The following is a 24,500-nucleotide window of genomic DNA, read 5'->3' on the forward strand; positions in this document are numbered from 1 at the left end:
TGAGGGGCGGTGCCGGCTGCGGGCCCGCCCGCTCCCGCTCCCCGCCCGCTCCGAGGGTGGGCCGGGCGCCGCTCGGCTTCCTCGAGGCCGGGGCCATGACCCAGGCGGAGAAGGGCGAGGCGGAGAACGGCAAGGACAAGGAGCGCGACCGCGAGCGCGAGCAGCGCGGCGCCAAGCGGCCCATCGTCCCCGCCGCCGTGCCCGAGTCCCTGCAGGAGGTGAGGCCCGGCCGGGCGAGGGGCGGGGGGAGGCGGGGGGGACGGGCCCGGGCTCAGGTTCAGGTTCAGGCACCCACTGCGGCCCCGCGGCTTGTGCTTGCTTGCAGCAGATACAGAGCAACTTCATCGTGGTCATCCACCCCGGCTCTGCGACACTGCGCCTCGGCCGGGCCACGGACACGCTGCCCGTGGGCATCCCGCACGTCATCGCGCGGCGGCAGCGGCAGCCCGGGCAGGCGGCCTGCAGGGACAGCTGGCTCCTCAGGGACGGCCTCAATGTAAGCCCGGCACCCCGGTGCCCTCCGACCGCGCTAAAACGGGTGTTTGTGGGCGGTATTTCCTGGCCTTTCTGGCTGTGTGACGCGGCTCTTCCCCTTATGCAGATTTTTTCCACACAACAACACTTCTGAGGACAAACCTTTTCTTTTTCCCCCTTTTAACATGCTGTAGATGCCACCTTAACCAAGCCAGTAGATTTGCACCACTTTATGTCATTTCATTTAGTCACAATGAATTAAATTTCATAAATTGATAGAGTGAGAGCTTGTACTCATTGACGTCTCTGCCACATGATCTGCTACCATGTGTACTGTTTGTGTTTATAGAACGACAGCTGCGGAACTAGAATCGAACCCCTCCTTTTGTGATTGCACCCCTTACAACTTGTTTTGTAATATGGATAACGTAGCTAGTAATATTAGTCCGTTCAGAAAATATATGATTTTATTCATAATCAAAATCTGTACCATAAATCTTTAATCAAATTCACATTTCTAATACTAAAGCTCACTTCTAAATAATTGAGATCTACTTAAACATTTTTTCCTACTTTATATTTTTATAGTTAAATAGATAATGTCCAGAGCTCCTCAAACTGGAGATGAAGTCCAGCAGCTGTTAACAGTCAATTACAAAAACTCAGGATGACTTTGACAAATAGGTGTCAGGAACTCTAATATAAAAAAGTCCTACAGTCTAGCAACTACAATCATGATTCTCAGTCAATGTTACTAGTTTACAGACTGGAAAGTAAGTATTTTGTTATATATGTGTTTTTGTTGTTTAGAAACCTGAAAGCACTGAGCAGAGACAAAATGGCCTTAAAATGGTGGACCAAGCAATATGGTCCAAAAAGATGTCAAATGGTGCGAGGCGTATACCAGTGTCACCCGACCAGGTAACTCATTCTTAAGATTTTAATAAATTGTTAATTCATGTAATCATTTGATATAATGCTATGTTTTAATGCCCAAGAACAGACATCTGTTATACAGTAGATACAGACGGTGCTATTGTGTGCATTGATAATGAAGATTTGAGAAGATGGTGAAGATGTAAATTGGTTCTTCCATGTGCTTTGGTTTCTGGTTTTGTTTTGTTTAGCTTTTATGCATAAAAAGCGACTGGTAAAATACTTACCAACAGCGTTTGACTCGTTTACATTTCAGGCCAGGTCATACAACAGACAGATGCGGCCAGCTATTTTAGATCACAGCTCTGGGGCAAAGTGGACAAACACATCAAATCATCCTGAATTTTTGGTAGGAGAAGAGGTAAGATTCATTTCCCTGCTAAAATGAGGCTATTATCTTTTAATATGGTTATTTAATCAGTAGTACTTTGCTATATAGTAGTATGTATTGAAGAACAATTTAGGCTAAATTTAGCAATATATGAGAAACTTTACTAGGGACTAACGGAATATTATTATTCAGCAAGACCAGATAGTTTTTCCTAGGTGCGTAGCGAGTAAACATTTTTTTCAAACTGCAGGATAAACCATGTCTCTTTCATTCTTGTATTTGTCAAGTGTTATAAATGACTGAGTCCCAAACAGGACTGCAATCAAAGTTTACAATTTATTAAACGAATAGAGGCAAGCAAACAGCTCTGGGTGTGCTGGAAGTCTCTGCTCCACCAAGACGCACACCCGTTACGTAAGACAGCTGATTTTTTATACTCCTAGGCTAATACATATTTATTACTACTTCTAAAAGAGGCAGGGTTATTATAATTGATTTCCCGAATCCGAAGTCCTCCCGGGGGCGCCTGCTCATCAGTCTCTGGTAGTCTCTCGGGGGCCGCTTGGGCGGGAGGCTCATATTCTTCCTCCTCATCTGGTGGTCTCTTGGCCGGATGTCAGAAGTTACTGCACGTCCATGCAGAGTCAGCAGTTTTTCTCTAAAGAAATCCCTTTGTTCTCTTATCGCCTAAACCCAGGCCTCAATGTTAACCATTCAAATCCCTTAGTGACACGAATTGCTGGACCATTCCTTACATCAAGGATAAGTAATACATATGTGACTACTCTAAAGCTTCACTTAGTTATTAGAAGCAATAGGGTAGATTCTTTGCTGCTGTAAATCACCATTTCTGTAGGGACTAGGTAAGAACTTTGCCCATGTGGTATAATTCAGAGAAAAGGCAAGAAACTGATAAAAGGATCAGCACATGGAATCACTGCTCAGTAAGTAGGTATTCATGAGCTTCAAAGAGTTTTTAAATTATTTTAGTTATTAATTTGAGATAACAGAAAAAAAGACACTGTTAGAGACTTGATGATCTTGAAGGTCTTTTCCAACCTAAATGATTCTGCATCCATGGATAGGAAAATTCTGGCAATTTAAACCATGTATTGAATGTTTTTTAATGCAACCCAGACCTGTTAAAAAGAAATCTGCTGTTACATTGGTCTCGGTGCTGCTGTATGCCATGTTCTAACTACTTCTGAAATATTATTTTAATATTTATTACTAATTTGGGGAGAAAAGTAACTTCATCTCTTATTTTCAGGCACTGTATGTTAATCCACTGGATTCTTATAATATACATTGGCCTATTAGAAGAGGGCAGTTGAACCTCCACACAGGGCCTGGTGGCTCTCTCACTGCAGTATTAGCAGATCTTGAAGTGATATGGTCCCATGCAATACAAAAATATCTGGAAATACCACTGAAAGACCTAAAGGTGAGCTATAAATGTGTTAGTGTGGGCTGTATCCACTTGCTGTAAATGTTGTGATAAAAGAGAATCAACCGGCTATTACTGATAGCCTCTTACTGGTAGTTTTCTTAATGGATAGTCTGTCTGGTGACTGTCAGACTGTCTAAGGCTGTCTGCCTGTCTAAGACTTCATTTGGAATTTTGTGTGTCCCTTTAGGACAAAATTTGGTAATAGAACTTATAGCAAGAAGATCTGGAAATCCTTTATGTAATTAAAGTCCTTTATGGAATCCATCATAGAAATTTCTGACTTATTTTTTTGTATGTTAACTAAAAAGGAGTCAACAGGAATAGGTGTCTAACACTTGCATAATTTCTCTTCCTGGCCAAGTAGGTGTTTTTGCTGTATTTGGTGTACTTGAAAACATTTTAATGACTTAAAAACTGTTAACTTGGTACTTATTCTCAATATTTTTAAAAAATTATTAAAAATGTTCCACCTTCCCATAATTTTGCTTCTTTTAGCACCTCATATATTATGCTTTCTTAATTGGCAACAGGTATTCAAGCGTGCAAAGAGAAACTCAGTCTGAGAGCTGACTTACTGTTCTTATATTCAGTACTATAGGTGCATTTTACTAATTCCAGACATCTACAATAAACAGCATGTGAAAGAACTGGTGAATATGATCCTAATGAAGATGGGCTTCTCAGGTAAAACCCTACAGAAGCAAGCGCTGAATGATTAATAGCATAAAATTGTGTTGTTTTTTTTCCCATTAAGACACGTTTTTGCAGGCCAATCCCAGCTTGGCCAGGGCTCACAGCTTTCATCTTTTGATATTCCTGTAACTGTTGCCTCTTTTAATAGGGCAAAATGGTTGCCTAGCACTGAAATCATTTTCTTGCTTTGCTATCAGGTATTCCAACTGTGGGCTTCTCACTTCAGCTGAGATAAAAAGGCTGTAGCAAGTCTGATTTGTCAAGTATTTTTAAATGACTGTTTCTAAAATGTACAATGTTATTCCAGAAAAAAACTAGGAAAATGTTTCATATACATCTTATAACCAAGACCTGGCAATACGAGTTACAAAAACAGGTTGTCTGGCAACAATATCCTTAATCTCACAAAATAAGAACATGCAAATATAGGCATCCATCCTGGTAGTAGCTTTTTGCAGGACTTCAAGGGTTTACCCAACAAAAACTGTGTTAGTCCTCCACCCAATCATCACTAAATGTACAACCTTTCAGTGGAGACTCAGGCTATGAGTAGATTTTTAAAGAATTTAAAGACATAAAAGACATTTAAAAGACATACTTTGAATTCAGAAACGTAGCTGTGGAGCTTGGCGTAAATTGGATATTCTTTTTTCTCATATTGCTAGGAATTGTAGTACACCAGGAGTCTGTCTGTGCTACTTTTGGAAGTGGTTTAAGCAGTGCGTGTATAGTAGATGTGGGAGATCAGAAGACAAGTGTTTGCTGTGTAGAAGATGGTGTTTCCCATCGCAACACCAGGTATCTTTTCATGTGCAGAATTATTACAAGCATGTACTTAGTTACTTACCAAAGACTTGACTTTAAAAAATGAGGAAAACTTTTTACTAATACAGAAAACTTTTGCAAATACAGTTGTTTTGTTGTGTTGTTTGTTTTTTTTATGTTGTTGTCATGTGGTTGTTTTGTTTGTTTCATTGTGAGCTATTCAACAAGGTCATCATGTTAGAACATGAACCTTAAAGAATTCTGACATGTTTAAAAGAAGAAAATAGCAGAACATTGTGCTCTGCAAACTATGTGGAAGTCATGATTGTAGTACATCTGAAATGTTGCCTTCATTCGTATGTTTGCCACTATAAAAGGCCAGTATTACAGAAAATTAATAAAATATTTTTCTTCTCTATTCTTTAGGCTGTGCCTTGCATATGGAGGATCTGATGTGTCGAGATGTTTTTATTGGCTTATGCAACGAGCAGGGTTTCCATACAGAGACTGTCAGTTAACTAATAAGTTGGATTGCCTTCTGCTTCAGCACCTAAAGGAGACATTCTGTCATCTAGACCAGGTGAGAAAGGAAAATGATCTGTTCTCTTTTTTTCCTCTACAGAATGCTACTCTGGGGAACCTTTAAGTGAGTCTACAATTGCTTGCAAATGGAAAAAGCGTATAAAATGGTTAGAATATATGCAACAGTTCAGAAGATGCATGATTTTTTTCAATGAAAGGTGGTGTTTGCACATATTGTGCGCTTTATTTTTAATATAGAATAGTCATCTCATATAGTCCTCTCTAACTGGTATATTTTTAATTATTAGATACAGGAGAGCTGTAGGAAATGGGCTTAATGGGCATAGAAAATGAAGTACTGGCAAGAATTGTAGAAGGTTTAGAGCTGAAGTATTTGAAATATGTTTTATTTTTCTTGTAGTTGAAAGGAATCTCAGCTAGTTAGAAAGGAGGTTTATTTGTTCTTATTACTGAAAAAAGCTGATAGTATTTGCATATATGCTGTTTTTCAGTTTCAGTTTTGTGAGATCTGCCAGCAGGTCTCATCGTTCCAAACACACCATCATTTTAGAGGCTTAAGCACGTGGAAAGATTTGGGTAGATCTTGCTACAAGGAAAAGACTTTAAAAGGAGTTGAAGAATAGATTTATGAAATTTAGAATTGTTATGTTTTGTCATTGCCCACAGTTTCACTAGATTGTGCAGCTTGACATAGAGATACAAAAAATACATATATATATTTTTTTTTAACATTTTTGACTGCAGGATATTTCTGGATTGCAAGACCATGAGTTCCAAATTCGTCATCCGGATTCTCCAGCTCTATTATACCAGTTCCGATTAGGGGATGAAAAATTACAGGTGATTTTTGTAAAAGGGACAAGAAGTATATTCAGTGTTCAGGTTCAGGGCCTCTCTTTGTATTGTCTCCATACTATTTAGCCCATGTAATTTACATACTGGTTTTTACATATGCTTTGTAATAATATTAAAATTAATTACAATATATATGAGCGTGCCTAATGAAGCACAAGGCAATGCACAACACTTCTAACTAGCTTTAGCCAGAAGGTTTGTGAGTTCAATTGAATATGATGATGTTTATCCTTCAAGTGTAAGAAATGAATGCTGATTCTGCAAATTTTTCACTGCACTGAAATTTCTAACTCTGTAACAAACTACATTTGAATTACTTGTACATCACACAAGGCTGTAAAGAAACCTATGAACATCTACAAGTATATTCAATGTTTGTTTTTTTTAATTATACAAAACTGAAGACACTAAGCCTTTTATGAAACTACTTGAAAAAATCTGTATTAATTTTGATTTGCAAGAAAACTAAGATAATAGAAGATTTTTCTTTTTTATAGTAAATACCAATTTGGTAAAAATGCACATAATAAAATGCCAAATCTCTCATTCTTCAGGCTCCAATGGCTCTGTTTTATCCAGCAACTTTTGGAATTGTTGGACAAAAAATGACAACTTTGCAACACAGGTCACAAGGTGACCCTGAAGATCCTCATGATGAACAATATTTGCTAGCCACACAAAGTAAGCAGGAGCAGGTGTGTGAATGCTGGTTTTATTTTTCATTGAGTATTATGTAATTAGGGAATGAAATTAGGACTTAGTACCTCATCTCTGAGACCAAGGTTTGTTACCTGGGTCAGCAGCATTAAAGAACAAATGTAAAGTGAGGAATTACACATGTCTAGACAAGTCCTTAATTAGAACTGTGTATTTTCAGTGTCTAAGGAGACTTCATAATAATGGCATTGATACTTCTGGTGGATTTGAAATTAAAACCCTTACTCTGAAAGTGGGAATCAAAAATTGTATGAGGCAGCAATGCAATGTTTAAGTTTTCTGTGCAAAAAGGTAAAGTAGTGGTGCTTAATTAAGTCTTTGTACTGTTCTGTAACCTGTTGAAGATCTTTTTCTATTTTTCATAGTTTATATTTAAACTTGTTTTCTTATTTTAAGTCTGCAAAAGCTACAGCTGATAGAAAGTCTATGTCAAAGCCTGGTACGTATGAGGGAGATTTGAGAGGCCAAGCCACAGACATTTCAGAGAGGGTCTACCCCCAAGAAGTGGAACTGGGATCTTCCCAAAGTGACTGTATGATATCTGGAAATGATTCAGAGGAACCTTTAAGTGCACACATGTCCAGGAAAACAGCGATTTCTCAGTTTGAAGGCAAAGCCCTAGGCCTTGACAAAGCCATCCTTCATAGTATTGACTGCTGTGGTAAGAAATACGTTTGTATAACTCTGTCAAATTGCTTTTCACTGTGGATTTAAGGTAACTCCTAGATTTTAGTAAAGTAGTATGTATGTCCCTTTATTTTATCATCTCTAGAGTAGCTGCACAGTTAAACTTGAATCTTTGTTGAGTTTTCTTGAGCTTGTTTTTGAAGCTCCAAGGAATAGCAAAAGAATTTTAGAAGTAAATTTTTACCAATTTGTATCTAGTTTGACTTACATTAAGTTCTTTGCAATATAAATACAGGCCCTATTAAAGTTTAAAAATAGATATACTTCTATATATCCATTCCTTCCAGCATCCGATGATACAAAAAAGAAGATGTACAGCTCCATCTTAGTAGTGGGAGGAGGTCTTATGTTTCATAAGGCTCAAGAGTTTCTTCAACACCGAATTCTCAACAAAATGCCCCCTTCTTTCAGAAGAGTCGTTGAAAATGTTGAAGTCATCACAAGACCTAAGGTATAACATTAATAACTACACAGTTAGTAAACTAGGATTGGTTGAAATCTTCAAAAGATCTTTAATAATACATTCTTTCAAAACCACAGAAAGAATGATTACACTTTTTTGTGTATTTTTGAGGAGATTTAGGCAAGCTGACAGCTCATACTATAGCACTGGTATTACAGGCAGGCAATTACAGGTAAAGCAAGATAATTACTGGTATTGATGATGGAAGTGCTTATTAGCTGAGGGCCATGTTCTCAAAGAAGAAATTAGTATGGGTCCATGAAAGTATCTTTCTGCTCAGTAAGGAATTGTTAGGTTTTGGTTTTGTTTTAATTATCATCAGTGTTAAAGTATGGCCATTTTAGCTTGGCTGTAACCAAACAAAATTTGTAAAAAGCAAAGCTTGAGTATTTTTAGAGCATTTGGCCTGCCTGCTGAGGGCAGGATTTTCCTGGCATATCTAAAAGTCATTAAAAAAAGTGGCTTTTAAAACACCTTAAATATTTTTTTCCATTTTTTTAAATCTCAATATCATGAAACTCTTTTCTTCTGAATGATTTTGAAAAACTTTTTCTCCTCTCCTCACTACCAAGATTCTAAGTAATGAATACTGTTGGGGAAAAAAAAGGAGGCAGCATTTGAGAACCGTGTGCAGAGTAGTGACTCTCCCTATGTATTTTAAATTTAGGATATGGATCCCCGCTTAATTGCATGGAAAGGAGGTGCTGTTTTAGCCTGTCTTGACACAACTCAGGAGCTCTGGATATATCAGCGAGAATGGCAGCGTTTTGGTGTAAGAATGTTACGAGAGCGAGCTGCGTTTGTCTGGTAACTGGTATGTTTACAGGAGAGCATGGTTAATCGATCTCCAGATGTCACTTTTTTCCAGTGCAGATGTATTGATTTTCTGCTGATGGTTTATTTTATTAAAACTAACTTCAACTGAGATTTTTCCAATAGTGGTGCAAAAATCTTATTGAATGCATATTACTTCAGCATTGCTATAGTTGATCTTTTCAATTGTATGCACTGAATTTAGTGTACAGAATATCACTTATCTCCAGATTCACTGCATTTATATTATGTAGGTTTTAAATGTATACACACACACAAAGTGGCACAATGTGGGAATTTGAGATACCATATATTGAAAAGGTCAAGTTTAAGCCAAGATTAATTCCAGACACACATAAATATACACAGAAACAACACCTGAAGGGTGCATTCTATGTGATTAATGCCTTACTCCCATTCCTACACTAATGTTACCAGGAGATAAAATTGTTATACAAATGATCATCATGGAAAAAGTGAAATAGAGAACCTAGACTTCAGTTGCTGTTGTATTTCGCTTCTATAATAATTTATATTATTAAGTGAAAAAACTTATGAAAGTGGAATATATTTTCTTCCCTGGTCTCATAATTAAAATCTCATTTTAGCTTCTCCTTATTTGTGGTAGTGCTCCACTCTTTCCCTATTTAAAAAGAAAATCAATATAATACACCTAGAGCTAGATTTATTTATTTTTTTATATAGCTATAAATAGCTATTTATATAGCATGGGCTTTTTCTCTGAAATCCTTAGATATAAACTAAGCCTCACTTATTTAAGTGCTATTTGTTGTTTTATCTTCCGTAATGAAGACTCCCACCACCTGCAAACGATGCCTTAAATCCCTATCTGCAATTAAAATGTAGGTTAATATTATTAAACCTCTTTCGACAATATATCAAAGATGAATGTTTCTGCAAATCATATAAGAAAGAACTGACTTACTTTTAACCTGCTTTCATTAAAAGTTTTAGAGAAAGGATCTCTCTAGTCAAATTATGCTGTAAACTCATCTGAAAATAATTTACTGCAGGCTATAGTTACATTATTATATTTTATTTAAAAGTAGTAACTGTGAGCTCCATTTTATTGAAGATCTCCAGAAAGCATACCATACTTCAGATTTTACTCTGGCAAGGTTACTTGTCAGTGTTGGGTTTGGTTTTGTTTTTCTTTTTTTTTGGGGGGGGGGGGGATGTCAAGAAAAGGGTCTAGAATTTCAGTTACAGAATTAATTTTTAAGTCACTTGAGGGTGATACAGAAGAGAAAGTACATATGTACAAAGATCTTTTTTTTTTGATTTTTTGACCTACAAATATTCTCCACATCAAAAAATTTCACAACTTTACATCAATGAGTGCTGATGACACCTGGACACCAAGTGAAATGTAAGATCTACTTCATTCTTACAATGCCACATCAAATATACTGTAAATGTGCACTGTATCTCAACAAAGTTACAATCACCAAAACAGCCTCTGAGCCAGACTGCACCACTTCACTGCAACTGAGGAGTCCACCAGTTAACTTCACAAACTGCGCAGGGGAAAGCAGTACTTCTGAATTACTTAGTGAACTACATTCCATGATTTTCACAACCGATTACTTCTTACTGGTTATTTTACTTGAGAACAAATTTCTTCATTTCATTTCATATTGTGGAAATCACTTCTACGTTTTTCACTGGTTAAAATAGAAGTATTTTATTAGTGATTTCTTTCAAGTAAGAAAGCTCATATTAAATTTGTCCCTATTGTACAGCTTTTGTAAGACTAGAGCTTAATATCCAGACAACTATTAATTCTCAATTTCTTGCTATGCACCTAGTTGTAAGAAACAGAAAGGTCTCTGTAGAAATTCTTCATGTCCTTCATAAGACAGTATTTTGGACAGATATTCAGAGCACTTGGTAAAGTATCTTGTGCATTCGCCTCATTGAAAGAAACAACCATATATTTTTGCACAGAGGACCGATTTGTCATGTCACTACAGAAGAGGTTAACTGCAAGAGTGCAAGAGAGAACATGCTTTCTGTGTTACTGTAGTTTCTCACACTTTTACAGGCACCGTCACACGCAGCAGTGGTAGTGTTTGAACTAACGAAAATCACCCTATCTGCTGCTGCTTTTTGAGCAGCAAGCCATGCTACAGGACCTTTTTCAGCAATTCTCCTTCTCTCCCACAAGTCTAGAATGACGTCAGTCTGGCAGCCCTCATGCAGAAATTCAGCAAAAGAAAGGACAGTGTGATTAAGACAAAGTACTGGATATATAACCAGTACTTTAACATGTAGTTGTAGCCGCACCTGATGGAAGAATTGCCTTCTAAATGTATCTGTTTAACAAAAGAGACACCATATGCTCTCTTAAAATGTCAGTGTTTCTAGAAACAATGAAAACTGAATTTGAATGGCATTCTCAGTATGAAGGGGTTGACTGCAGCCTTGCATTATAGACTGGTGTGAAGAATAGAATGTAGCAGAAGGATGCTGTTAGTCCTTCTGCAAAACTAATACTGTGAATAAAGGTGCTAAGCAAAGAAAAACAGCAAAACTATAGGAAACATCAGCTGGGTTCATGCAAAAGAAGAAATGGCAAACCAAAAATTGTCCACACTATGTAATTTACTGTTTCATAAGTGTTTAAGAAATTGAGTATCTATTCTCCATTTAGGAAAGAAACAGTGGAAGGAAAAAGGGTAGGCTTACATTAGTGAAAAGTGTGGTAGAATAACAGAGACTACAGAGCAGAACAACTGGGCCAAGGACCAGACTGCACCAAGTCTTTCAGGGGTTTTACTGCAGCTTATCCCTGGTATGGTCCTGTGGCTTGCATACCCACTAGTGGTTGCACTACATTAGATTCATTAGAGCCTATCTTCCAGTTCAATTTCATGTGTGAGAGTCAAGGCCACACTCCTCAACTACGCAGCAGTATGAACCAAACCATAATGAGTATGGTGGGTGATTCTCTTGAAAAGCACAATATTGATTTAAAATAAAGCGTTAACGGAGACTTACCTGGAGTTTCTTAAACAACCTTGAGACTATCTATTACAATGATACCTAAAAGGTGGTGACTTTTGTACAATCTATTTCATCTAAAAGGATACGGTGGCAAAAATCACAGAAATCAACAGGAATTACAGAAATATTGAACTTCAAAAAAAAAGAGAACTCTTACCTTGCTTTGTAAGGATACAAACTACCACAGCAATAGTAGATACAACTGCAAGTAGAGCAGCAAGGAGAAGACACAAATCTTCCAACTGAATTGATTGTTAGGATATCTGGGGGAAAAAAAAGAAAAACAGTTTCAAACAAGCCTTGCATAGCTGAAAAATCTGTCTCCAGTTAATGGATTACTGAAATTAACATTTCTAGTGTCCATACTTGGAAGAAGAATCGTGCTAAAAGGTAACGCAAAAGGCCTAATAATCACACTGACAACAGCATAGCTGTGTACTGAGTTACTTGATTTCCTTCCCTATTTTGAAACAAAAGAACAGTCTGAATCTGCTTCCTTACACTTCCTTCCATGTTTTTGGAATGCACCTCCTCCTGCAACCTCTCATTACTTGTTCTCTCTACCCTTTTGTTTAGAGTTTTGCCATAAGCGATAGTTACTAAGTAATCTCTGAACTGCAGCATTACTGACTGTATTAAGTTTAAAACTTCAACTTTAAAGAGAGGGAAGATGTAAGGCAAAGTTTACCAAGGCCAGTGTGTATAAAATTACCTTCGACTGAAGTCACCTGCTTTTTCAGAGGTTTTTGATGCTGTTGTGGTTTAACCCAGCAGGCAACTAAACACCACACAGCCGTTTGCTCACTTCCCACAGTCGGACAGGGGGAGAGAATTGAAAGAATAGACAAAGTGCAAGAACTCGTGAGTTAAGATAAGGACAGTTTAATACAAAAGGGAAAAGGGGAAGAAAAAAACCACAATATTAAAAAAAAAAAAGTGATGCACAGCACAATTGCTTGCCACCCAACTGGCCAATGCCCAGCCAGTCCCTGAACAATGTCAGCCCCTTAGCCAAATCCCCCCAGTTCCATTGCTCAGCACGATGCCACGTGGCACGAAATAGCCCTGTGGCCAGTCCGGGCCAGCTGTCCTGGTGCTCTCCCTTCCCAACTTGTGCACTCCCAGCCCCCTTGCTAGCAGGAGGGATGTAGCTGAGCACTGCCCAGCAATAACTAAAATATCGGTGTGTTACCAGCATTACTTCCATCCAAAATCCAAAACACAGCACCATACAAGCTACTAGGAAGAAAAATAACTATCCTAGCCAAAACCAGGACAGGCATTTAAATGTTTGTTTACCAAAACATTTATTTTCCCAGATTTTGTCAAACATACTGTGGAAAATCTGCTGAATATACATAATACAACAGAAAACATTGAACAGTTGCTGATAAGTTTGTGACTCTGGAATGATAAACACTCAACTAACTGTTGTCTTTCATCTGTACAGAGTTTGATAGGTTTTCTGTAGGCCTTGGGCAGTCATATCCACACTTACCAAAATAAGGAAATATCTGGGGGAGGAAAAAAAGTAAAAAAGTAGAACAATTCCAGTACACAATTAAATGGAAGTTCTGCACAGATTAACACCTTTCATATATTTTCTTTGGTGTTGGGGTTTAGTCTCCTTGGAAGAATAGCGCTTCCTAAAACACAAGATTTTCTTGAAAGATATTTTCCTTACTAATGATATAAATAACAAAAAAGAGACATTCATGAGATAAGTAAGAATTTAAGAAGATTCAGCGTGAATATATTACGTGTGTTTGCTTTAAGCTTTATAGCACAGGAACACTCTACTGAACAATACAGACTCCGATTACCACCGTGAGATGAGGCATGATGTCTATCAATCCATAATCAAAAAGCCATTTTAATAAGAAAAAAATTATGTACAGTGCTATAGTTGCATCTTGTTTGATAGCCAGAATCAATACAACTCTTCACGTTAACTATACACAAGCAAATATTCTGTTCACAGAAAATAAATCCAAAATTTTACTTACCTCTACAAAAATATCAGTGCTCTCATCACTCCCTGGTATCCTCACAGAAATTGTGCTTTCATTTATCTAATCATAAAATCCCAAAGAAGTGTCCAAGAGGGAGGAAAAAGTCAAAGACATTTATTACAAAAGGAGTCATTAGTAAGTTAAATTACAGGTAATAGTTAACTGCATTTCAAATCACATTTAATAGGTGGTATTATATATGTTTTAATGTCTCAATATCATTATTACATGCGGTGTATATGTTTAAATGCAGTTAATAAAACAAATAATATATGCAGGCAAGGATGAGTTTCATATTAGTTAAGCCTAAGTAACTATTGAATATATATATCTTCTTATATTTTCATATATTTTATTAAGCTCACAATGAATGAAATCCTTTTGTTTAAAAACATCATAAAAAATGACCATCTCAAAAAGTGAAAGAATGTATTGGAACAGTGGAGTGCAGCACTTTGGAACAGTGGAGCACAACTATGATAGTAGAGAAGAACTTACAGGATGCTGCTTTCAATATATTAACAGAAAATTACATTTGCTTCCACGTTTTTTTCAAGAAGTACTTCATAATTTTGGCACTCATAAAGCAGTATTAAGTATTCAAGCCCAAGACTGCTTGTTGTAAAATTCACTTCTAATCCTGTCTCTATTTTACAGACAGTTATATTTGGATTCCACAAACTTCCTGAGGGTTGAAAAGATTTCAGTTTATTTTTTTTTTTAATAACTAAGTGATGAAATGGATTTCTGCTGTAAATATGCTTGTGATAGGCAATGAACACCCAGCAGATGGCAGCTTATGACCTAAGAGAATGTTTGTGCCTTGGAAGAGGGCAGGTCAGAAGTGGTAGTTACAAGGAGACCCTGCAGCTGCTTCAGGTACAACAGGTACTGTCACTTGAAAACATATGTGCTGAAACCAGCCCATAAATGCTCCAACAGATTGAGAAGCAGTAGTACTTAGTATTAATGACATGTCTGCATGCCAAAATCTGCAAAGAATTTTAGTCTATTAAAGTACTTTTTTTCATGTCATAGTGTATCTACCAGTAACTAAACTAAATTCATTATCTCAAAGAAACCAAGAAAACTTCTCAATCACATTTTCATGGACTAAAATATGGCATTATTATCTAAATTAAACTGTGCAGAATTCTAAAAATTCCCATCTTAGGGCCATGGAATATAATATACAGAAAAAAAAAAACATAAGTAGATCTTAGATTCTATTCAGTATGCAGGCAAAGATGATCTTGTAAAACTTGTGAAGTGTTATTTTTCCCCTCTTCAGATATCTCTATATGCGTACATTGCACTTACCCATTTCAATACAACTTTTGCTGTATTTCATTACGTTGTCATTACAGCCTGTGAATGTAAATGGATATTTAAAATTTTAACAAATGCTTGCATAATGTGTGTACATTTTCACTAAAGTCCATCAAATTATCCATAAGTGAATCTTTATGCACAATGCATTTTAAAATGGACAGTTAGCAATAAGTACTAGCCTATGTAGTTCCTGCTCCATGAACAGTGGCTTCGTGGTTTTGTCTGATTTTCTATTACCATCCCTACTTTTATTATCACCTCAAACACACACACAAAACATACTCCACTTACCTATCTTCTTAGAGAGCTGCCTAAAATGTGATGGTGATAACTAGGCATTCAAGTTTTAAAAAAAAAAATCCCAGTGAAATCCCAGTGCTCTTTCTTGTGGCATCAAAAGCTTGTTTACAAATGATTCACTTATCTTACTGCAGATTAAAAGAAACCAGAAGAAAAACATCCTACTATCAGTCTGCTCTGCTTATTACCTCTCCATCTCCCAACGATCCAACTCAAAACAAGAAAGAAAATTGTTATAAACAGATACAACCTATTTCAAACAAAACTAATATAAGCCTTTTTAGGAAGGGAACATGTTCTGGCTGGAAGAGTGCTATGCATACAGCAGCAGTGCCTTGATCCTGATATGTGAAGTCTTGAAGGGAGGCATAATGAATACAGCTGTCGTCTAAGGAGGACACCACCTGTCCTCCCAGACAGCTGTACTGGAGGACAAGCACCAAACTGGTCTTTGTGTGTGGAGGCAGTTCAACAGTTATTGGACAAAATGACCAGAACAACACGTTCTTTAAAGCACCTCTGAACCTACAGTCTGCCTTACAACTTTAGAGGAATAATAATATTCCTGACTAATGTTTTACAAAAAACTACACTGAAGAACTATACAGTTAAAAATGCAAATTATTTTAAAACAGCAGAACAAATATTTTCTTTAGAATTATATCAATCCATTGCTAAAAGAAAAGTGGCAAGGAAATACAGAAACAAAACAAGCCTGGGGGAAAACAAAGTGAAAAGAAATAGTGCTAAGGAACTGCCTGCATCTGAGTACACAGCTTTGATAATGGTGTGTCTATAGGGTGCCATGTAGATTTCAAAACACATTTAAAACAGAAGCCATTTCTGACCTCATTAAGGAAGACTGTGCGATATCATGGGTGGAAAAAGACAGTAGTATCATTACCAGAGAATTCTTGGTAAATTACCTGGTGTAGTTAGCAAAAGGGATTTCGATGGAAAATCATCATTTATATTTGCTGGGGGTAGATTGTAAGCCTGGATGAAATATTTTGTTTCCGGTTCTACAGGGAATCCAATGTAATAGAACTGCCACTAAAATAAAAATGAAGAAAAGTTCACCTTGAGAATTTCATACTTAGAAATATGTATACTATTATGGTGGGACTAGGTTTAATAGAGAATTTATATAAATAAGTATCTGCTAACAGATAGGTGCACGTAAGAAGACAAAAATATTTTTTTAGGAAAAGAGAATTCTGAACTCAGAGACTGCAACAAGTTACAAAGTATCAGTGTAATAATTACACATATGCACAATTATAGCTTGCAGCCAACATGGGATAATTTTAATTATTTCAGCCCACAATGAAGGACAGCTGTTCCCTGTCACACCATCCTGTCCTAGATCATCCAATGACAGCTCATGTATTTCTGGCTTATGTCACCCTAGCTCTAAGCATTCACTTGAGAACAGAAGGAGAGGTAAGTCATGGAAAAGAGACAGGCCAATTTTCTTATAGCTTTGTTCTCCATCTTCCAAAACACATGGCTAAGAATCCTATTTCAGTAAAAATCTTAAGTATCAAGGTTCAATTTTTCCTTTTCTAGGTCCGTTTTTATTATCTTCAGCAGAAGGGACATTTCTACTGCATATTTTTAAATGTCACTTCCCTTTTCCCAAAGTAAGGCAGATGAAGAAAACTACTTGAAAATTTCTTACTCCTTGATTACCAGCTGCAGTTTGACTTTGAAACTTTTCTGTATAATAGCATCGAATACACTGAAAATGTTCAATAATTCCTTTGCTGTTCACAGAGATCTTTGTGGCTGTCAGTTCTTTGACGTTGGCTTGAAGTGAAACAGACATAGTAAAAAATATCAACAAAATGTAAAAATGGTTTCATCTCATAGAACATTAAACAGAGAAAGCTTCTGTGACAATAGGTTCTCTGAATAAGATGTTGCAATGGTAAAATTTGCCATGGTACTTGATCTTTTGGCCTGTTTACAGAACTAACACCAAGGTCTGTCACACCTTTCCCAGTTTTATCCAGTTTATTCCATGTTCATCTCATGAAAACAAAAAAAAATGTCATTAAAGCATAAAATATCTAAATTATAGTCTCTGTATTTCAGCTCTCTGCTCAGTCACAGGAATAATTTCATTTTGTACCAGTGCCTGTCCTAGGAGATCTGGTAAAGTGGTTTTCAGTCTTTTCATTGCAGACATAAAAACATCCCACCGGAGGCAGAAAATCCTTTATAAAATATTTTCTATTCTAACAAGGGAAGTCCCAGATCTGGGAACCAGAATTCATAATTAATAAAAACGGACTCTGCAATTTTATAGCATATTCTAATTTCTCACCCTGTCCATACAATATAAATTATGTTAATATCCCTTCCACTCCACAAACAACTACTACCTTCTCTATCTTGTTGATGCTCTCCTCCCTAGACTCCAATCATTTTTTTCCCAGCTCTTTTTTACCTTTGCCATCCGCTGCTTTTGTTTCTAACAGGAACAAAAGTTTGATGCCCAAAAACTTAGCTATTTTTTCCAATGTATTATGTTTGCCTACGAGCCCTGTCCTGCCTGTGGTTGCCAGTGGCATAGTATCTTGTGTATTTATGACTGCAACCAAGTCATCGCTTTACTGAACATGTGGGTTCAGTACTTTAGTACTTTCAGTACTTTACTGAACATGTGGGGTGGCAGTATGCACTGCAACAATGCACCCAGAGTCACAAAGTCAGGTAACACATCAATCAACCCTGGAGACAACACGCCTCTATTGATGTGGAAGCACGTAGGTTTGTACTCACCAATCTCTTCAGAACAATTAACTTTCATTCTTAAACCTCTATGGTTAAACTGAAAGGCAGCAGGATACCTTTTGTTTGCTCATGGCATGTGTCTGACATTACCCTCTGCAGTTCATTTTCTCACTCTCCTTAGGATTACCACCAGCCACTTGGACAAAAAAAACTACCATCTGTGCTGAGACTCCAACTTATATTCATGAAATAGGACTGGAATTGTGTTTCAGCTTGTTTCTCAACCAATACAGCATTGAGATTATGAAGATCTGCTGGTGCAACATGGTACTGCTTCCTCAGCTCAGGAACAGGACCTCCTGAAGAAAGAGAACCAGGAATTAAAAGAGACAGATCATAGCCAACGTATTTCCCACCTGTCCATCAGTCTCTGGAGTGCATTTTTACTTGATGCTGGGAGCGGAAGGAAGGAAAAAAAAATACACTTTGAGTCTTGAATTTCAGTATCTGTTTATGAATACTATAGCCTTTCTTCTCCCATGTACCTTCTCTCTTTTAGAGAGAGAAAAATTTCTATAAAAATGGCAAAATAAAGAGCCTGATTTTTATCCCCCTTCTTGTTTGTCTACATGAAAGTTATTTGTCTTAAGCTGCAGTCTTTGATGTCAATGATAAAAATCAAATCAGGTAAAATATAATCAGATAGTAATCTTCGCTTAAGTTTGTAGATCACGCATTTTTGGGATTTTTTCTGTATCAGTTATCTCTTGTTATAAGTAAGGTGAAAACATTTCTTGTACAAGAAACTAAGCCATGCTTTTTAAAAGGAGTGCTTTGCAAAACGCGATAGCCCTGGACCTCATGAACTCATCCTGACTCCCTGGTAACACAACGAGCCAAAACGAACCGTCAGAACTCGACTGTTCTGTTGGGTGGACAAGCAGCTATGCAATAAATATGAACCTCCTCTCCCACAGAACTGAGCAATGCCCCTTAGCACAGTAATTCTTCCAGGATAAGTTGTGAAGCAACTAGAAATCCATCTGAGAAGGAAGGCAAGTGCCTGAGAGCATTAAGGTGTGAAAAACAAATTTAACTAGATCCTACTACATCAGAGAGAAAGTAAAAAAAAGTAATAATAATAATAATAAGCAACACAAGTTCTAGATAGGTAAACATGTAAAGAAAGGATGCCACTTTTAAATGACTGTGGCAAACACAGATGGGAAATCAGGTTTTTAAACTTTTTATTTCTACATACCTGTTTCCTGTTTCTAAGCCACACAGAAGGGACTGTAAGAAAGAAATGTAATCTTATTTTTCTTAAATGCATAAATTAAGCAATTATGTCTACATAAAGACATTTCTCTGTGACCTTTATTTGCAAAACCACAAATTTAAAGAAATAACATTAATTTGAAGGCAGAAATCATACTTCCAGTTTCCTCTAGTTATAGGTATCACGTTGAGCTGTTAAAAAATACATAGCAAAATAAATTATTTTTATTTTGCACATCCGTTGGGATTTTTTTTGTGTCTAGCTTTACTCTTATACACCTGGTTTCTTCTTGCAGCAAACACACACATAAACACAAGAAAAAAAAAGAAATCCATATTATTTGAAGGGGTTTTTGTTTGTTTGTTTTATTAAAGTCAGGGCACAATACCTTAGGTTTCTCTCAGAAGCATCATAATTATTTAGTTATTGCAAAAATAATTTCCAGTAAAATCCTGAGCACATACACAAAATGTACGAGTGGGTCCCCAGGTAACAAATGGTCGAGGGGCATACAAAGCAGCAACAAGATCACCGCAAGCAGTGTGCCAAGATGCAGTCGCAACTCAGCAATTACCTAGCTACTGGTAGGCTTGGTTGTTTTGTTTTGGATAATGGTGTTCAGAGGCTTCAGCACAGAAATTGAAAGAATAGAGGCGGATCAACTCAGACCCTTGAATTTGCATATTATGTAGACATCTTGGGAAACAGGCTAATTTATATTTGTGTAATGTTTACCAAAAGCATCTGGGCTATAAGGACAAATCCTAAGACAAAGATTATATCAAAATTTCTGAATATTTTATGTACACAGCCTAAGAGAATTTTTGCAATAGCAGGCAGGAGTCAATGTTTTGGCTCTACACTACCATCTCATTCTTTAGAAGAGAGCTGTCACCCTTTGTTTTAAAAGATGGATTATCATCTTTAAAACACTGATGGCTATTGGCATTTAAGTCTTGTTTGTCTTTGAGTCTAACACTGAATGAGAAGCTACCTTGATATAACAAACACTTTGAACTCAATAATTTTCCTCCTTCCCAGTCTTTTGGGACAACTGTATTCTTTAAAGGTATTCTTTTCTTCTCCTCACAAGAATTTTAAAGGAAAGAAACCTGATTAATAAAGCTGGGCATAGCACCTATGGATCCAAGCCATTAACCCACACAGGATTAGAAGTAACACAACTGTAGCCAGTGTCTGTAGCCACAGTAGCATCCATTTTCTTTCTAGTGCATGAAGAATCAGCTTCCTTTCATGTCTTCAATTCAGTGTGAGAAACTGTTATTCTGCTTTTGATGCAGAATAGACAGGAGAAAGGAAGGTGCATTATTTTCCCACTGATATCTTACCGGCTTAGCTTGTTCACCACCACTACAGCTTTTCAGTACCAAATTCAGCAGGACACAGGCTCCCAGATTCATCTCCGCTGATAAAAATGATTACAAACTCTTTGATCTGGGCAGAATTATCTTTTCTTCTGAAAACCAACTTCGCTATAAATCATTCGTAGCCCAAGCTGTGTGCTGAGAATTTTAATTATCCTCGTGCTTCCCCCCACCCACATACCACAACATCTCTTCTGTCAGCAAATTGAATCAAAGTACTACAAGAAAAACTTAATGCACTTAGGCTGAAAGTCAGTAAATAAATACGGAAGGGCATACCTTGCAATATGGAGAGAAACACACAGATGACAGCACAACACAAAACGTTTACAGAACAGATGTTAGACAACACGTCTACTCCCTTGTATGCTTAACACCTCTATAACTAAACTTTAGTAAAGAGGAGATTGGAATGATAAAATAGAATTACTTACAGTTTCTACCCTTTTGCCACTTCCTCTGAAAACTAATACTGCTGTTACAAAAAGACGTGAAATACAGCAAGCAATGACAAGTACCCACTTCTCAATGTAACATTTTTTTCAGCCTTAATCTGTCTCTCTTTTATATTAAAATAATGGGTTGATAATCAGCCTTACTTCCCTTAAAGTAAGCTCTTTTTACATATATTTTTCCTCCTTTCACAAACAGTTCATTTCTTTCCTTTGCTCTTTAAGTTAGAATATTTGGTCTGCGTATTAGGCAGGTGCTGCCGCTGCCACTTGATTTTACATGCAATTACTCCCACAAATTTAGCAAAAATGTGAAACATCAACTTGCTCTCAACTGAAATGGAAATTCAAGCATACAAACATGCTCCTAAGAGCAACAGTTAGCCATAACACTTTTAATGAAACATACTGCCGTGAAATTTTGGGTCTCTTTAAAAGATTATATTACAAAATTAAGGTAAAAATACTATTCTATTTTATGCTTTTATGTACTTTTCATCATAAAGGATTTTAAAGTGCTTTAAAGAAATATTTAGATACTATAGCCACTTCCAAGCTTTAATAGGTAGCAAAACAATTAACAATACTTTGTCAAAGAGATGATTATACGTTTTGTGAGATCAATGGAGATAAAAAGTATTGGTGAAGAAATAAAAGCATATTTATTCTGAATTTTACATGTTCACTACAGCAGTATTTGAACAATTTACTAAGAATCATTTAAGAAACACATTCATTAACGTTTAATGCCCAAGTACAAATGAAACAATGGAAAAAGGAAGCTGAAAGGAGTAAGGGAAATCCTGGCACTTGAGGAAGGATCAGTGCATAGGAGGGGGCTCTACATCAGTGCAACAGAAGGGAACTGAAAATATCCAGATAACGATGTGACTGTGACAGAAGAATCATGGGTTATTTTGCTGAGCCAAGGACAGAAACAGCGATGCTCTGAGTAGCCAAGCATTGCCATTTTCTACAAATCAACAACAAACCCATAAAATACTGGACACCTGCAGGAGGAGCCCTTGCCAAGATGTGGGAAACTTCTCCATTTTTCTCATCTTCAAAACACCAAGACAAACAGAACATGGTGCTACAGATCTGTCCATCGCTAACTGCTGAAATTACTCTGCTGCTTGCCTCAAAAACAAAAACCCACCACCTCTTTTTAAAATGATATCTTAAGGAAATAAATTATTGAGCATCAGGAAGCAAGAATAGAAAGGAGAGGCAGGAAGGAATCCTCGAGTCCGAGGCAGACACAAATTCCTTCCCGAGAGAATGGCTGGGTGAGCTGCTGAATCTAATAATTATTTCTAACTGCCTTTACTGTAATTGCTGGATACTTTTAATTATGCAGTTGAGAGTCTGTATAACGAACATAACGTGATTTCGACTTTCAAAGTGTTTCGAACATGAGAGCTGATCCTCAGATCTAAGTATGCTCAGAAATATGGTTATTGTACTACACTACACAGAACTTTGCCGCAACGGTTTTTTCTCCCTTCTCCATCTTGCAGTTATCAAGGTGCTGCAAAAATGCTCATAACCATGCAAATCTCTGTAGTTCACATAAATATTGATTTTAAAAAAAAACTTGGCAAAGTGCCACACAAAGAGAATGCAATGCACTTCTAACTGGAAAGAAAACAGTGAATATTCTAGATTTTATAGCATCCCTATAGGAAACATGGGATTCAAGTTAAATATAAACATGGGGTTCGAGAGAAATAAGTAGTGGAAGCTTTGAAACAGTACGACATCGTGTAGTCCGTTTCTGCTAAGAGTGAACGAAGAACTTCCATCATGAACAGCCAGACACGAACAAGCACAACGTTATGGATTAAAGCTTGGCTTTTCTGTCTGAAGTTTTCCCTTGCATGCAATAAGAAAAGTTTAAACAAGACAGCAGGCCAGAAAGTGCCAGAAGTTTTAATTACCATTTGCTTAATTTGAGATGGAAAGAAAAAAATGATTATCATTACCATGTCTTCAGATGTAGTTCATGATTCTTATTTTTTGCTTAAGGTGATAGATTCTGAATAAATGTCTAGAAAATATTTTATTCAAATAAGCCCTGAACTTCCACTAGCTAAGCCTGAGAACATAGCAGGTGAGAAGCATCAGTCTGGATTCTACAAATTAATAAGTGACTTGCGTATAGCAGCCGCTGTGCCTTCTTAAACAGTAACAGATGCTTGTGACACTTGGTGCTCTACTGAACAGAGTGTCAGCCAACTAATTCTTTTTTAGTTTACAGTCCTCACGTTATTTATAGCCAAATATAGTTTCCTGTATGAGATAGAATAGAAATTAGTATCAGTTTTATTAGCTGCAACAAAAGGAAGTGTAGCAAAACTGGAGCAGGTTAAATCTGAATACACTTGAAGCCTGGCATATCCAAACAGCTAGTACAGCAAACTCCCTTTTTTCTCTTGCCTACTTCAGTCAGAGCTTTGAAGTTTGTACTATAAGACAGTGTCCTACTTTTGCTTAAGTTTCTGACACTAAAAACGTTATAAATGAAGATACAACTCAATCTGAATTTTGTAATATTTATAAAAGGCAAGTAAACCGCACTGGGTGCGCGCGGAGTCTATGCTCTACCAACACACACACACACAACCGTCAAACTTTCTAAATATATAGAACACTGCTTTTACATATTCATAAGAAACCCGAGTACGCCTATACATATGTTCAATCAGAAAAGGTATCAATTGAAACACAAACACATGGCAAAGTTTTCCGAATTCTGGCAAGTGTTTAACAAACAATCCGTTAAGTCTATTACCATTAATGTCCATGACTGGGGAGCATAGTTGGAGGTGGTAATCCTGGTTGAAGTGCTCCCATATCTTCCATGACTTCATAAATTTTTCTCAGATCATATAAGTCACCATTTTCCATTCCTTTTCTTGATTACAAACACCGGAGAATTCCAGGGCTAGTCGTGGGAACAATATGTCTCGCTTTAAGTTGTTAAGCAACTCGGCCTTCGGGCCTTATGTATCCTATTCCTTCCGGATCAAAAGGAAACAGATCCGGCTCCTTTTCAGGGCCCATAGGGCCTGGATCAAAAGGAACGCCCAGGTCACCAGGGGGCGTAACAGCAAAGGCCTGCGATGGGAGCAGCGGGGGGGGGAGCTGATGGTGTAGCAGAAGGATCGGTGAACGAGCCCGCAGCTCCCTCGCTATCTGGCAAACCACACGTCTCTGATTGTGGTCACACATGGCTCCTCAAGGC

At 37.2% G+C, this 24,500-nt stretch overlaps 2 protein-coding genes across 4 annotated transcripts; one reads left to right on the forward strand and one right to left on the reverse strand.

Annotated features, from left to right (window-relative positions):
* Positions 1–2: 2 nt before the first annotated feature.
* ACTR8 (actin related protein 8) lies at positions 3–18,753 on the forward strand. 3 transcript variants are annotated; one of them, XR_014571622.1, is made up of 15 exons: positions 3–218; positions 326–496; positions 1,285–1,395; positions 1,667–1,771; positions 3,012–3,185; positions 3,782–3,875; positions 4,550–4,682; positions 5,076–5,229; positions 5,937–6,032; positions 6,602–6,742; positions 7,161–7,425; positions 7,739–7,902; positions 8,582–8,728; positions 16,719–16,841; positions 18,319–18,753. XR_014571622.1 is itself a non-coding variant. In XM_083795967.1 (14 exons), exons 1-13 carry the CDS (start codon positions 96–98, stop codon positions 8,723–8,725), a joined length of 1,875 nt encoding a protein of 624 aa, XP_083652093.1. In that variant the 5' UTR covers positions 4–95; the 3' UTR covers positions 8,726–8,728; positions 18,319–18,753. The 3 variants fall into 3 exon arrangements, 2 of the variants coding, with proteins under 2 accessions (XP_083652093.1, XP_083652094.1); XM_083795967.1 differs by lacking the exon at positions 16,719–16,841 and having other exon boundaries at positions 4–218; XM_083795968.1 differs by lacking the exons at positions 16,719–16,841; positions 18,319–18,753 and having other exon boundaries at positions 5–218; positions 8,582–8,839.
* IL17RB (interleukin 17 receptor B) lies at positions 9,769–24,126 on the reverse strand (the record flags this gene model as incomplete). Its single annotated transcript, XM_083796000.1, has 7 exons — positions 9,769–10,412; positions 11,912–12,017; positions 13,761–13,826; positions 15,087–15,134; positions 16,325–16,451; positions 17,080–17,207; positions 24,048–24,126. 5 exons carry the CDS (start codon positions 24,124–24,126, stop codon positions 13,819–13,821), a joined length of 390 nt encoding a protein of 129 aa, XP_083652126.1. The 3' UTR covers positions 9,769–10,412; positions 11,912–12,017; positions 13,761–13,818.
* Between the last annotated feature and the right edge of the window lie 374 nt (positions 24,127–24,500).

The sequence above is a fragment of the Anser anser genome, assembly GCF_964211835.1.
Source record: "Anser anser genome assembly, chromosome: 12".
NCBI lineage: Eukaryota > Metazoa > Chordata > Aves > Anseriformes > Anatidae > Anser > Anser anser.